Source organism: Leptidea sinapis, chromosome 18, assembly GCF_905404315.1.
Source record: "Leptidea sinapis chromosome 18, ilLepSina1.1, whole genome shotgun sequence".
In the NCBI taxonomy this organism is placed as follows: domain Eukaryota; kingdom Metazoa; phylum Arthropoda; class Insecta; order Lepidoptera; family Pieridae; genus Leptidea; species Leptidea sinapis.
Window position 1 is genome coordinate 9,745,892 of NC_066282.1, and position 12,801 is coordinate 9,758,692.

General features: G+C 33.8%; 1 protein-coding gene across 1 annotated transcript in view; it reads left to right on the plus strand.

Moving 5' to 3' along the window:
- Nucleotides 1-11,280, plus strand: part of LOC126969542 (inactive rhomboid protein 1) — a 201,059-nt gene extending 189,779 nt beyond the window's left edge. The window contains exons 8-12 of the mRNA XM_050815036.1: nt 223-243; nt 405-493; nt 1,113-1,368; nt 3,177-3,431; nt 4,840-11,280. Coding sequence (XP_050670993.1) covers nt 223-243; nt 405-493; nt 1,113-1,368; nt 3,177-3,431; nt 4,840-5,271 — 1,053 coding nt within the window. The 3' untranslated portion in view covers nt 5,272-11,280. The remainder of the gene's footprint in view (nt 1-222; nt 244-404; nt 494-1,112; nt 1,369-3,176; nt 3,432-4,839) is intronic.
- The last annotated feature ends 1,521 nt before the right edge of the window (nt 11,281-12,801 follow it).

Consider the following 12,801-nt stretch of genomic DNA (forward strand, 5'->3'; position numbering starts at 1 on the left):
ACAGTGCTCCTGCGATTCGTCTGGTGTTGCAGGAGAATGTGGGCGGCGGTGATTATTTAAAATTAGGTGACCTGTACGCTCGTTTGACTTCCACTTAAAAAATTGTACATAAACTTATTCATTATAGGCAAGCTTATATTATGATGTGATGTTGGATTTAAAATCATATAATATCTGCTCCATAATTCTTACATTTGTCCATATTTTTCATGCAATCCAAAGATAAGAGGATTAATAGCAAAGGTAAGATTAATGGCGTTATAAATAACTTCAATCTTAAAAAAACTCTGATCAATACTTTAATTTAAAAAAAATCATATTGTGTTAGCATACACATGCTAAATACATTAATAACATTGCCGGGTTTAGAATGAAATGTTTACAATTTTGAACTAACGTTGCAGAACACAATATCAACGTGGAAAAAATGGTCTTCGGGCGATTCAGGGCCTGGAGGACGCATATCAGGGTCTGTGTGTGGATTAGATCCAAAGTAAGTAAAAGTATTTATGAAATATAGAAGCAAGCTAGACGTAATTTTTCGGCAATGTAAGAAGTTCGTAGTAAGGCTACCTGTCCACTTATACGAACAAATTCAAAGGACCATTTTGCAATTTTTCCATACATACTGAACTTGATCTTTTCGTCCACATATGACTTATAAATAATAATAATAACGCACGAGAAAGGCAACGAGAATTTACAACATATGTACTATAGGTAGGTTAGTTAATAGAAACTACATCTATAATATCTATTATAATAGATGTAATCATAGATATAACTGTAATATAATTGTAAGAATGTAATTTAATAATAAATTGGAAATAAATAGGTTTTATTACTATTATTATTATAATAGAAACTATCAATGATTGAGTATATCGCTTTTACTACTTCGCAAAAGTTCGCTGCCTTGCTTTGCGCTAATGGAAAGGCAGCGTAACAGCTGAACATGTTGATCACTAGATAAATACTAGGCCAAGATCTTTGCACACAACATTTGTTATACCTTAGCCTAAACCTTCAATTTGTATAAGACTGCAATGGAAGACCGATTACTAAATTTGGGTTAAAAGCAAAAACAATAAATGTACTAAAATTAATTGCAGATTTTGTGAAGCACCTCGATCGATAGCACCGCACGAATGGCCGGATGACATAACAAAATGGCCGATCTGCAGGAAATCGGTTCTAGATGGTTCCGCTGCAGCAGGCAGAGCTGGGCACGCCGCTGAACATATGGCGTGTGAAGTAATAGCGCACCCATGTTGTATTGGAGTACATGGCCAGTGTGTGATTACTACAAGCGAGCATTGTTCATTCGTGAAGGGCCACTTTCACGAAGAAGCTTCCTTGTGTTCACAGGTAAAGTTTTATTACTGTTGAAAATTTTTACCTCATAAATATTCGGAACAAATACTGGTTGTAGATAAATATTGATTGTAATCATTATTATATCATACTAGCTTTTACCCGCAACTTCTTCCGCGTTGTACAGTTACTTTGGGCATTTTTTCTATCTTTTAGGATACTTTTCGAATACATATACAAACTGCTCTCTCCGCTGTTGGAAACGCTCTTCTATGATACAGGGCATATTCCTTGTCATTGTGGACAGTCTCTTTAATATTAATAAGTACCTTGTGAACTTTAATCTCCTATTAATTCATCCCCACGTAGGTCAAAGTTTCAAAAATGCTTTAACAAATGTTTATAAATTATTTCTTATCAAATGCCTAAATACAAAGTCTCATGGTCGTTTCTTCGATAATGACGAATTTCCATACAATCTGCCATCCCCTATTTCAACCCCTCTGTTTATTTTTTTTTCAATAAAAGGTAGTCTTCGTCCTTTTTCAAACTCTAGTCTATCTCTGTACTAAATTTTTATCAAATTCGGTTCGGTGGTTTAGGCGTGAAAGTGTAATTAACATTTACATTTATAATATTATGAGTAGCGATTTGTTTTAAATACTGAGAAATAGCGTACTTTTTACCTGATAGCAAGTGATACGTTACTTTAAATCTAAGAATACATCATCATTTTTCTAATGTAATAAATATAATATAGCCAATTACGTTCCATATTTCGACACATTAAAGTAAATCAAAGGCAAAGATCGAGGTAGCAAATACAAGTTAAGTCAGGACAAAATATCAAAATTTGTATTTAAATCACGTTACAAGTATCTCATGGACATACAAAACAAAATGGAATGACCGTGTAAATGAAAGTGACCGTGAAAAATATATCGATGAATTAAGATATTTCGTTTTTCTACAAAAACTATACGTATAATGTACGTACCTTCATAATTAATTGGCTTGAATTTGATAGTAATAAAAATATATTAATTGTTTGACAATGTGAGGTATGGAGCAGTTTGGCTATTTCGGCTTCTGTGGTAGTTAATATAGTAGCATCATAGAATTCTTGTGGTCTACGAATCACATGACCACTGAAGTGTTAAGTTTATAGCACTTCTTAATAAGTAGTCAAATTTCAAGTATCTCGTCTTAAAGTTTAGCAAATCGACCGCGTTCCTGGCGATATTAGCCAGTCTGAATTGTGTCGCGCTTTATGTAAGATAATTTCTTTGTAATAAAGTGATCGCACTTTTTGGTCACATCTTTTTTATTTAGCGGTGAAATTGTAAATTGCTTTCAATCTCTTGTCCTTGCTTCTGAGTTCCATATTTCTCTATCTGAGTGTCTTTGGACCATTTTTTATTTGGCTCCAATTTAATGACAATACAATATCTAGCTCTAGTTATCTGCTACAATTCCGCCTTGATAGGTCGGTTGTTCTAGGCTGTATTATAGATCAGTATTCTCTCCACCTGTCTGCTACCTGCTGTCTGTGTTTTATCACTTGGCCCTCATTGTCTTCAATCATCCGACCGAGCTTTAATTTTCCATGTGATTCACCTTACTTTAAAAAAGTTTTTAGTTTGGTATTTTCTAGAGTGGTATTATATTTCTTTGTAAATTTCGGCTAGACAACAATTCAATGACATATAAATTTTTTACAGTATTAGTTGCAAATAGAGGTCTCTTATCTTTTCCTATCCTTATGAGTCACAGTGATAATTGATTTTGTTAAATTGTTATGATTATGTCAAATATATAATTACTTTAGATATCGCCTACATGAATAAAATTTTAAATTTCAGGTATCGTGCCTGGATGATGTTTGCGGAATGCTGCCGTTTATGCGCAGACGTCGTCCAGACCAACTGTACAGAGCGTGGACATCATTATTCGTTCACGCTGGTCTGTTACATCTGGCAGCAACGCTAGCCCTTCAGTGGCTCTTCATGAGGGACTTGGAGAAAATGGCAGGACCTGTTAGAATAGCTGTTATTTATTTGGGTAGTGGAGTAGCTGGGAACATGGCTTCTGCTATCTTCGAGCCATACAGAGCTGAGGTAAAAACTTTGCAAAAATATGATCATATAGAAATACTTGCAAATGAAAAAAATGCTTCAGCAACTTCAATTACCCGAGCTTGCAATCAGGCAAGAATATTTCTGCAAATGTGTGTCTTTTCACTATTATTTTTGCGTTTACTTGATGCAATCTAAATAAATATTTTTCATTCAGGAGTAGTTTTTTGCTGCTATTGCAATAGTAAAGGCGGTGAATGGCATTTTGTACTTTAGGTTATTAGTGGTCAAATTTAAAATTTGTCAAATTGACATTAAAAGTAAATTTCCATCGGCCACTCGAAAATAAAGAACGAGCTCAACAAGACACTAAGCAGGAATTTTTATTGCAGTAAAGTTAATATGGTTTTCACAATACTTTTCAATTTCATAACACATCGCATGTTTTGCACATTTTCTGGAATTGTAAATATTATGTAAATGTAAATATAGTTGTAAACGCAAAATAAAAATTCGCCCAAAAAGAAAACGTACTAACTTGACCTAACCAAGTTGTAGGTATAATAAGTAGGTATATTTTTAATATCATATTTAGAGACATCAGTCCATATTATGTTTTTTAAATTTTTGTTTAAGACCTAACTGAATTGTAGCAAATCCTTCAGCTGTTGGTTGTTGTCACGTTGTCCGTCCAATTACTTCAAAACACGTCTCTGGAGCATGTCCCATGCGTGCTCGATAGGGTTGAGGTCTGGCGATGGTGCAGGCCAGGGCAATACCCCGGTATTGCCCACCACCACCTCCAACGGAGAACGTCCCGACGTTCTCCGTTGGAGGTTGTTGTTGAGCCGCTGTATGGATGAACTTCCTGAATGCACCTGAGCCTGTCAGTATTTTCGGGCCGACGGTACACTTGCACCCTTCTTGTATCAGCCCTAAACCCGAATCGCGACTCATCGGAAAACATAATTTTATCCCATTGTTCCTGAGTCCATGTTCTGCGTTCTCGTATCGGTGGGCACCTAATTGGGCGTGGAGCTCGTAGGCTGTACCCATGCAGTCGATTTCGCACAGTTTGGGGACTTACATCAACACCCCTTGAATTTTGTAGCCTCAAACTTATCTCTCATAAAAAAAAAACTCAACATTAATACCTGCCAGCGCTGGGGGTACTAGTAGCCCTATTACCCCAAGCGCTGGCAGGTATTCCGGTCAACGGATCAGCCTAGCTATCCGATGCGGAAATGCTGCCAGTATTTTTGGTAGTCTCTCGTAGTCAAATTAACTGAAATTTCATTATATATATAACATTAAGGATTGTAAATATAGAAATAATCTTTAACCATTTTGAAAGAGTCCAGCAAATTCCTGTTTTATTTTTTTATTGTAATTAAAATAATCACCAATGAATGAATCAAAAATGTTCCTCTAATTCTTCTTTATTTTTCAGGTTGGTCCTGCAGGGTCACATTTTGGTCTACTCGCATGTTTAATCGTAGAAGTGATTGGTGCATGGCATCTTTTGAAGCACCCAAAGCGGTCTTTGATGAAACTCATCGGACTAGCAATGTCCTTGTTTCTCTTGGGACTACTGCCGTGGATAGACAATTTCGCGCACGTATTCGGATTCGTTTTCGGTTTCTTATTATCATATGCGCTTTTACCATTCATAACATTTGGACCGTATGAGCGGCGGCGAAAGATTGTTCTAGTGTGGGTGTGCATGGTTTCTGCCGCTGGTATGTTGTGTGCGTTGATAACATTGTTTTACGCAGCGCCTGCGTATGAGTGTACCGCGTGTGCGTACTTTACATGTGTGCCATTTGCTCCTGACATGTGTGCGTCTCAGGATGTTCGTGTGCGGCAGATAGATGGCGTATGACGGCGCGCGGCCCGGGCGCCCTCGCCGCCGCCCCCGCCTCGCCCCGCGACCCCCGCGTCTCCCGCGACCTACAGCGTCTGCCGCCGCGCCGTATCGCAGCTGCATACTAACAAGTGTTATAAAGCAACCTGTTCGTACATTCAATAGTAAAATCTGCACGTGGTCAAATTGGGATGCTACGTTTTGGAACTGAGACATGCTATGATCCGTCGGCTGGCCATAGTATCAATGCAAGTTTATATCGAAGCTTGCGAGGTGATAATTATGGCACATTGTCAGTTTTAGGTTTTTATTTTAAATACTAATTGAATCCTTGCTAAATTGAAATAGCCAATTTATAATTACTTTGACAAGACCCTTTTCCATTTTGACTGCGCGCGTCTTGTGTATGTTCGCATGAATCTGTCATTATTTATTAAATAGAGGTATTTTGTACCACTGTCTTATATAAAGTAAACGTACCTGTTGTAAAGTGCTATTTTTCACTGGTCATTATGGACAAGTCGTAGGTATATTGTCAAAGCCATTATATGACAAATTCACTAGTAATATTATAATGAAACGGTAGATTGTCAATCGATTTCATTTCTTATGATTTGACGGCCTGGTTTTAGTGACATTGTAATGTCACGGGTACACTATAGTGATATTATAATAAATCTAGGTATATTACAAATGAAGTTAGCAGTGTGAGATGTCGAGCGTTCTGATTGGTAAATGTTTTTCATACGCATTATACAAAACAATTACTGTTGAAGTAGTAGTGAATAAGGGCCGATTCGGTTCCGGCACTCGCTCGCCACTGCCGCGGCACGCTACGCTCGGCTCATCCGTTGTGATTATCAGTGTAAATTTGTTTTTGGGACGTACTAGTGAACAAAGGCTGATTCGCTTAGATAACAATTACTTAGTTGATTACACTCATCTTTATAGATGTTATTTATCTAAAGATAATGACTATAAAATAAATGCAAGTAACAGACCAATCAGATGCGGCTTCATAAAGACCAGTAACATCGTCAAATTAGATTGCCTTACAATATCACTATAGTGTACCCGTGACTTTTGCCAACATTCACACAGCTGATTTTGCAAACCTGTTGTTAACTATTTATATGTCACAATAGTAATTTTTACTACAAATTGACAGTAGTGATAAATTTACAAATCGAAGAAATTCATTGAAATTATATTTAGAAGAAATTGAAGATCGATGTTTTAGACAAACCTTGAAAAGTGTCCTTAATTTATTCACTGCCATTAAATTCATTGCATATACATAATTGATTATAATTATCCATATAAATATTTTGAATGTCATTAAATTAACCACTCGATTTATATTAATTATCCTACCCACTTTATAGCCATATCATGCAACCGAATGTGTAGATAATAATACAAAACTTAGGAAAACTGAAATGCGACTTACTAAATATAATTAATCCCTATTTTTCTATAGAAATAAATTGAAATAAAATTGTTTCAGCCCAATCGAAGTACAATAGCATGCAATTCACTCACAAAAATAACTCTTTACCAGATCTAAGTTTTGAAAACACCGCACTGTAAGCTAAGGAACATTTCATTCGAAACGGGTATGAATATATTTTCACAATTAATATAATCAATTTGATTTGTACGAGAATTATTAACAATCTTGTTGATAGAGCGATCTACATGAGAGGAAATATCGCATAATTTTGCAATTACAATTAACTAGTCTGAAAGCATGATTGTTTTATAATTATGTAATCGCTTTGTGTATCGCGTTACATATTCGTTTTGTAAATAAGCTGTATATATCTAAAAAGTAACTATAAGGTGTAATCTTATTATATTTTTAAGAATGTAAATTGTGATAGTGTTTCTTTATATCGGAATCAATCAATTCTTATGACGTTAAATGACAAGGCGAGAATTTGACAAGCAATTTGGCAAGACATCATTAGTTTTCATGCTTTCATAAATCAAAACTCCATGTATGCTTATGTAATTACAATATATATACAATAACAATTCTTTTAAACTGAATACAGTAAAATGAAGTAAATATATTTTGATAAATTTGTTGCATATAAAAATTATTTGAAAATGCTTAGCCGGTTCGCACTTAAGGCGTATAATAGTTTAACATGTTATTCTTTATTTTAAATCTTTTGTGTGAATTATTATATTTCTAAATTATTTTGGCAATCGAATGAATTGTAGCCCTTATTGGTATTATTACTTTACATCTTAAGTGCTAGCCATGTTGGACTACAGAGATCTAGACGTAACTGTTAAAATTGAACGCAGTCGAAAAGGACAAGTAGGAATAGATTAAGGGCATACACTCAAATCAGAATCTCTTTTACTAAAGGGTTTAAGGGTTAAAGTGGGCTCAAATTCGTCAAGGCGATTTGTAAGTACTTAAGCGCCTTATAATATTTTTTCAATATAAGATAAAATAACATTTAAGTAAATATCTAGTTTTGTAACAATTGGTAGATACCATAAAAAAGTTGTAAAAGATATTTTTAAATTTAATTCCATTGTAGTATTTTTTTATATCAATTAAAGTTCTACCGCCATTTCAGAATCAAATTACACTCTCAGAGAAGAAACTGCGTAAGAAAACTGAAAACTCCCACAATATTCTTATTATTCTTGCGCTCTTATAGATAAAATACAGTTTATACAATATTTTAATATCATATCATTTGCTGTGTACATTTTGCAGAAATACTTTACTCAACTATTTTTTAATTTAATTTTCTATTGATTATATTTATTTCATTCGTATTTGGTAGATAAAATCTAGATAATATTGAAGAAACTAATATTTCACAAAATTATAACTACCCGCAAACAGCAAATGAAAAATAGATAAAATCTAAAAGTATGTTGAAGGTAAGCCCTTAAATCTGAAACCCTAACTGATCTGCGTGCCTTTATCAGTTTGAAATTATTTGTTTTGAAGTAAAACAACGGTTAAAGAAAGTTGTTTTGTCAATTTTGTATTACTAAGTCATTGTATAGTAGGTACCTGCATTGTAACATTATATGATTTCCAATAACGCTAGAGATTAATTTAATAATAACTATTTATCATTAGTGTATCGATATAATTCATTTGATATTGTTATATTAAGTTGAAGTATTTGTAAATTTCTAACGAATTTATTATAAGCTAGGCATTAGGTACCGGCGTACAACTTTTTCTATAACTACACATTTCGTTAGGTATATTATTACATAATATAATAAATAATTATTAGTAACATACTTTTATATTTGTTTTGAAAGAGTCTTTGTGCTCAAAGTTCAAATTAATTCAATAATATTTGAAGTCGTTTCCGTTTTTAATGATGAATAATTGAATGAAGCTGAATTAAAATTAAAATATGTCTGTTTATTGAGACTTATAATAATTACAAATCAAACATAATAATATGATTGTTTTCTAACAGTTTAAATGAATACAGATTGTAGCGAAGTTCCGCGCAAAATTTTTTATGTAATTTTTATAAAATTATATATTCACTGCTACTTGCATTGACATTTATTATTGATAATTCATTAATTATATACATTTAAAAGTAGGTTAGATTTATTTTATCGACAAGGAATGGATAAACGAAAACACTTCCATTAGGAACATCGTGATTTTTGTTCAAATTCAGTTCAGTTTCTTATCTTATCATTATATCAATTATATTATATCATTTTAATGTTAGAAATCAGAGAAAAAAAGAGAGCAGCATGTGTTGAATAGAACATGCTACATTCACGGACGAGTAAAAAAGAAGGACTCCGCGCCGTGATATTGACAAGTGAAGCACCTTTAAGCCTAGTGTGTGTGCAGTTACGGGGGATACCAGTTAACACAAATTATGTCCCGTTATTAGCCATATTAGTTTTAACTCCTATTTTTTAATATCTGATAGATTGTTTCTTAAAATAAAAATAAATATCGCAGGAATAGTATGAGTAAATAAATAAATTAAAATAATGAATTATCCACTTAGAAAACTATTAAATGCATTACCCAATTTTTCGGGTTAAGTCCTTATTTATTTTCCGGTCACACTGGATGTTACTATCACGCGTAGCGGAGGTTTTGTGTTCCAAACATCGAATTAATTTGTATAATGACAAGAACATAAAATAGTGTGAAAACTACTATTCTGTCTGTGAAAGGTAATTCCTTCACACTTTATTGTACCCTAGCCACAGTAGACATACATACATATTCAGTGTACCTGTACTGAAACTCCCTTCATACGTTCGAAATGACACATTCCCACAAACATGCGTATTGACGAGGCCCCTAAGCGGTTTTCGCGGTCAATACGAGTCGAGTGCCACGTTGTTATTTGTTTCCGCGATATTTTTAAAAATGCCAGTGCTCCATTAAAAGTCTTGGTTTTCCGTTTTTAAACTATAAAGTAATATAGTATATAAGAATTATTTACTGTTAAATTATTATTATAAATTAGTAAGCATTCGAATTATAAGATCGTGAGATCGATTATAATAAATTCGTGAAAATAATTCACAATGTTAAACTGAGATGGCGGCTGCAATATTAGCTATCAATTTTTTATATGAGTGTGGTTTGGTTTTTGAGGATGCTTTTTTATATTTATTAATTTTGTGCAAAAAATAGTTACCTACATATGATTGTCATGGTTTTCGTGGGTGTTGAAACCAATACCAGCTAATGCTGTCAAAATTAAAATTCAAGATGGCGGATGGAAAAAAATTATTAACTTTTTCGGCACGGGTGTCATTTTTATGGTTTTCGAGGGTGCTAAAATAGCTAGTCCTGTCAAAATGTAAATACTAGATGGTGGCCGCGTGAAATTGACAATATTTGCATAATGGCTTTTTTGGGAGCTCAAACTGTAAGTGCTGAAATAGATAGTGCTGGCAAAATGTAAATCCAAGATGGTGGCTACATGAAATTATCAACTTTTATCTTAAAATTAAAAAAAATATTTACAAGAAAAACTTTCAGTAAAATGATGTTTAAAAATATTACATAACAGTCATCATGCAGACTATAATATTGCATTTTACACTATATAGATATCGTACATACACAATACATAAAAATCTTACGCTTTTTTACTTTTTTACGCTCCGCAACGCCCCATGAGGAACTTCGTTCTAATCCTCGCTCCTTTTTTAAAGTCGGTTAGAAGAACCTGACAACCCTATTGCTTCAATGGAGTGTACGCAAATGTAGGTAAGTATTTTATCAACAAGGCTGAGTTTCCATACTGTTACATTTGTCTACTGTGCCCTAGCATTGATTCACACGACTTATCAAAACAGGGCAGCATTTTATAAATATTTAATGCGACGTAAACAAATCTGTCACAGACAATGGCAGATGTCATAATGGCGGCTGATCGGCTTGTATTAGTATAAGTGTGTGCGTATCATTGTGTATTTACACGTTAACCGGTTTGTTTTGATGCTTCAGTATTATGTAGGTGACACGGAGTCCTTTTTTTACTCGTCCGTAGCCACAATGAATTATTTCACAGTTACATTGCCTCTCAGACTGTAATAGTAAAGATTCGACGTGAGTATTAAGACAGATTTACATTGTTTGAAATCTGTATTAAGTAGGATTGTTAATTCATCTACAATTTGCACAAAGCCTTGTTATTTTAGCAACGTGATCTTTACTATATAAACGTGTTTGTCATTATAAATATACTCTTATCAAGTAAATGGATTGCACGTACTGAACGATGTAAAATGTGCGTATTTTTTTACCTAAAATTGTGTCGTGTTTGAGTGATGTGTACAGCTTAATGATAAACATTGTTAAGGTGTTATCTAAGTGCCCTTGCGGTCGCTAGCGCTGGACCGGCGAATGGTTTCGGAATTTAATATAAAGTACCCTTACATATTGTACATTGTGAACATAAATTATTGTAATAGTAATTACATGATAACGTAAACTTATTGTACTTAGTAATAATCGAACAAAAAAACCTTATTATCATAATATTATTGTGTTTTATTTCTGATAGTGGAATATTATAAATCAAATCAAAATAACTTTATTCATTTAGGTCACGAAAATGACACTTATGAATGTCGAAAAAAATCTTTTTCTTATTGAATCAATTTATCTTATTGAATGTTGAGCTAATGAGAAGAAGTAGCAAGAAACTCATTGCCACTCTTTTATATCAACATTTACATTTCTATCGATTTACAAATCATTTCAATTAAAATTTAATGTGTAAAATGATGCAACAAACATACTCAAACGTCAAATAGTCAATGCCTTACACGAGTAAGTCAAAAAAGTAAATGTAAATTAATACAAAAATTATTGAGTACAGTAGCTGAAACTAAAATACTATTTATTTGCAAAGAAAATTATTTCTTAAATAAAAATCCCTGGAATTATCGTAAATTTTACTTTTTGCGTAAGTTTATATTCATTTTCATATCGCGAGTATCTCAATAAAGTAAGATGGAAAAAGGAAAGCATTTCGTTTTCGTTCCGAATGAGTTTTTAGACTTTGGGAGTTATAAAATACTATTTAAATTTAAGGAACAATAAATATAAATAAATGATATTATTAACTTACACAAAATATCGTTGGGATTATATAGGTTGACACTGCCATTCAATGTTGAATAGCATGCATAACATGAAAATTGGATATATACTTACTATTGGGGTCAAAAATAAATACCTAAAAATTGTTACATCAAACTTATTAAGATAAACAAAATGGCAAAAACCCAGTGATAAATGAATGAATGGATCCATTCATAGGTACAATATTTCTCTTTACCGTCAACCCTGTCATGTATACGGAAAGTAGCAACCCTCAGATATCAGGATACATCTATCTCAACAACGGCATCACCATTATAGCGACCATCAAACAAACAACCACCGAAAATCAACAAGATTCAAAACACCAAACAACGTTCGATGGCGAATAGTTTTTCGGTTCTTTCTAGCGTGCAGCTAGGGATTTTTCAGTCTCACTAGAGATACTCCGTCGCTCACTTAAAGCCTCCTCTCCACTATCGGCAATGATCGTTACTTGCATGATCGTCTGTCATCGGCATGTGAATTGCTGATCATCGTGGAAGCGTCCAAACGGTCGACGTGACCTATTATTGAGCGGCAATCCTTGAAGATGGACGTGGTTTTAGAGCTGCTGCTACAATTAATTTAATTTCAGTATACAATATTTATGTTTAGGATCCCATATTTGTGGGTAGTTCTAATTAAGTTCCATGAATTCAAATGGTTCTTTATTAAACTACCCAGTAGTCAATGCATCGCACTTGCTCCTATGTAAATAAGGAAGGAGGAAAACTAAACAACGCCGTGACGACCGCGACGAGGCGAAGAACGCACGGCTTTGCTTAAACGCGAATAAAGGCGACTTTTATGCGAAAAATTACACGCGGGCACGATCATTTGGAGGGCTCATTTGCTTCTAGTCCCCGATCATCGTCTATAATCGCCATAGTGATCGCGACGATCGGTGACTTGTA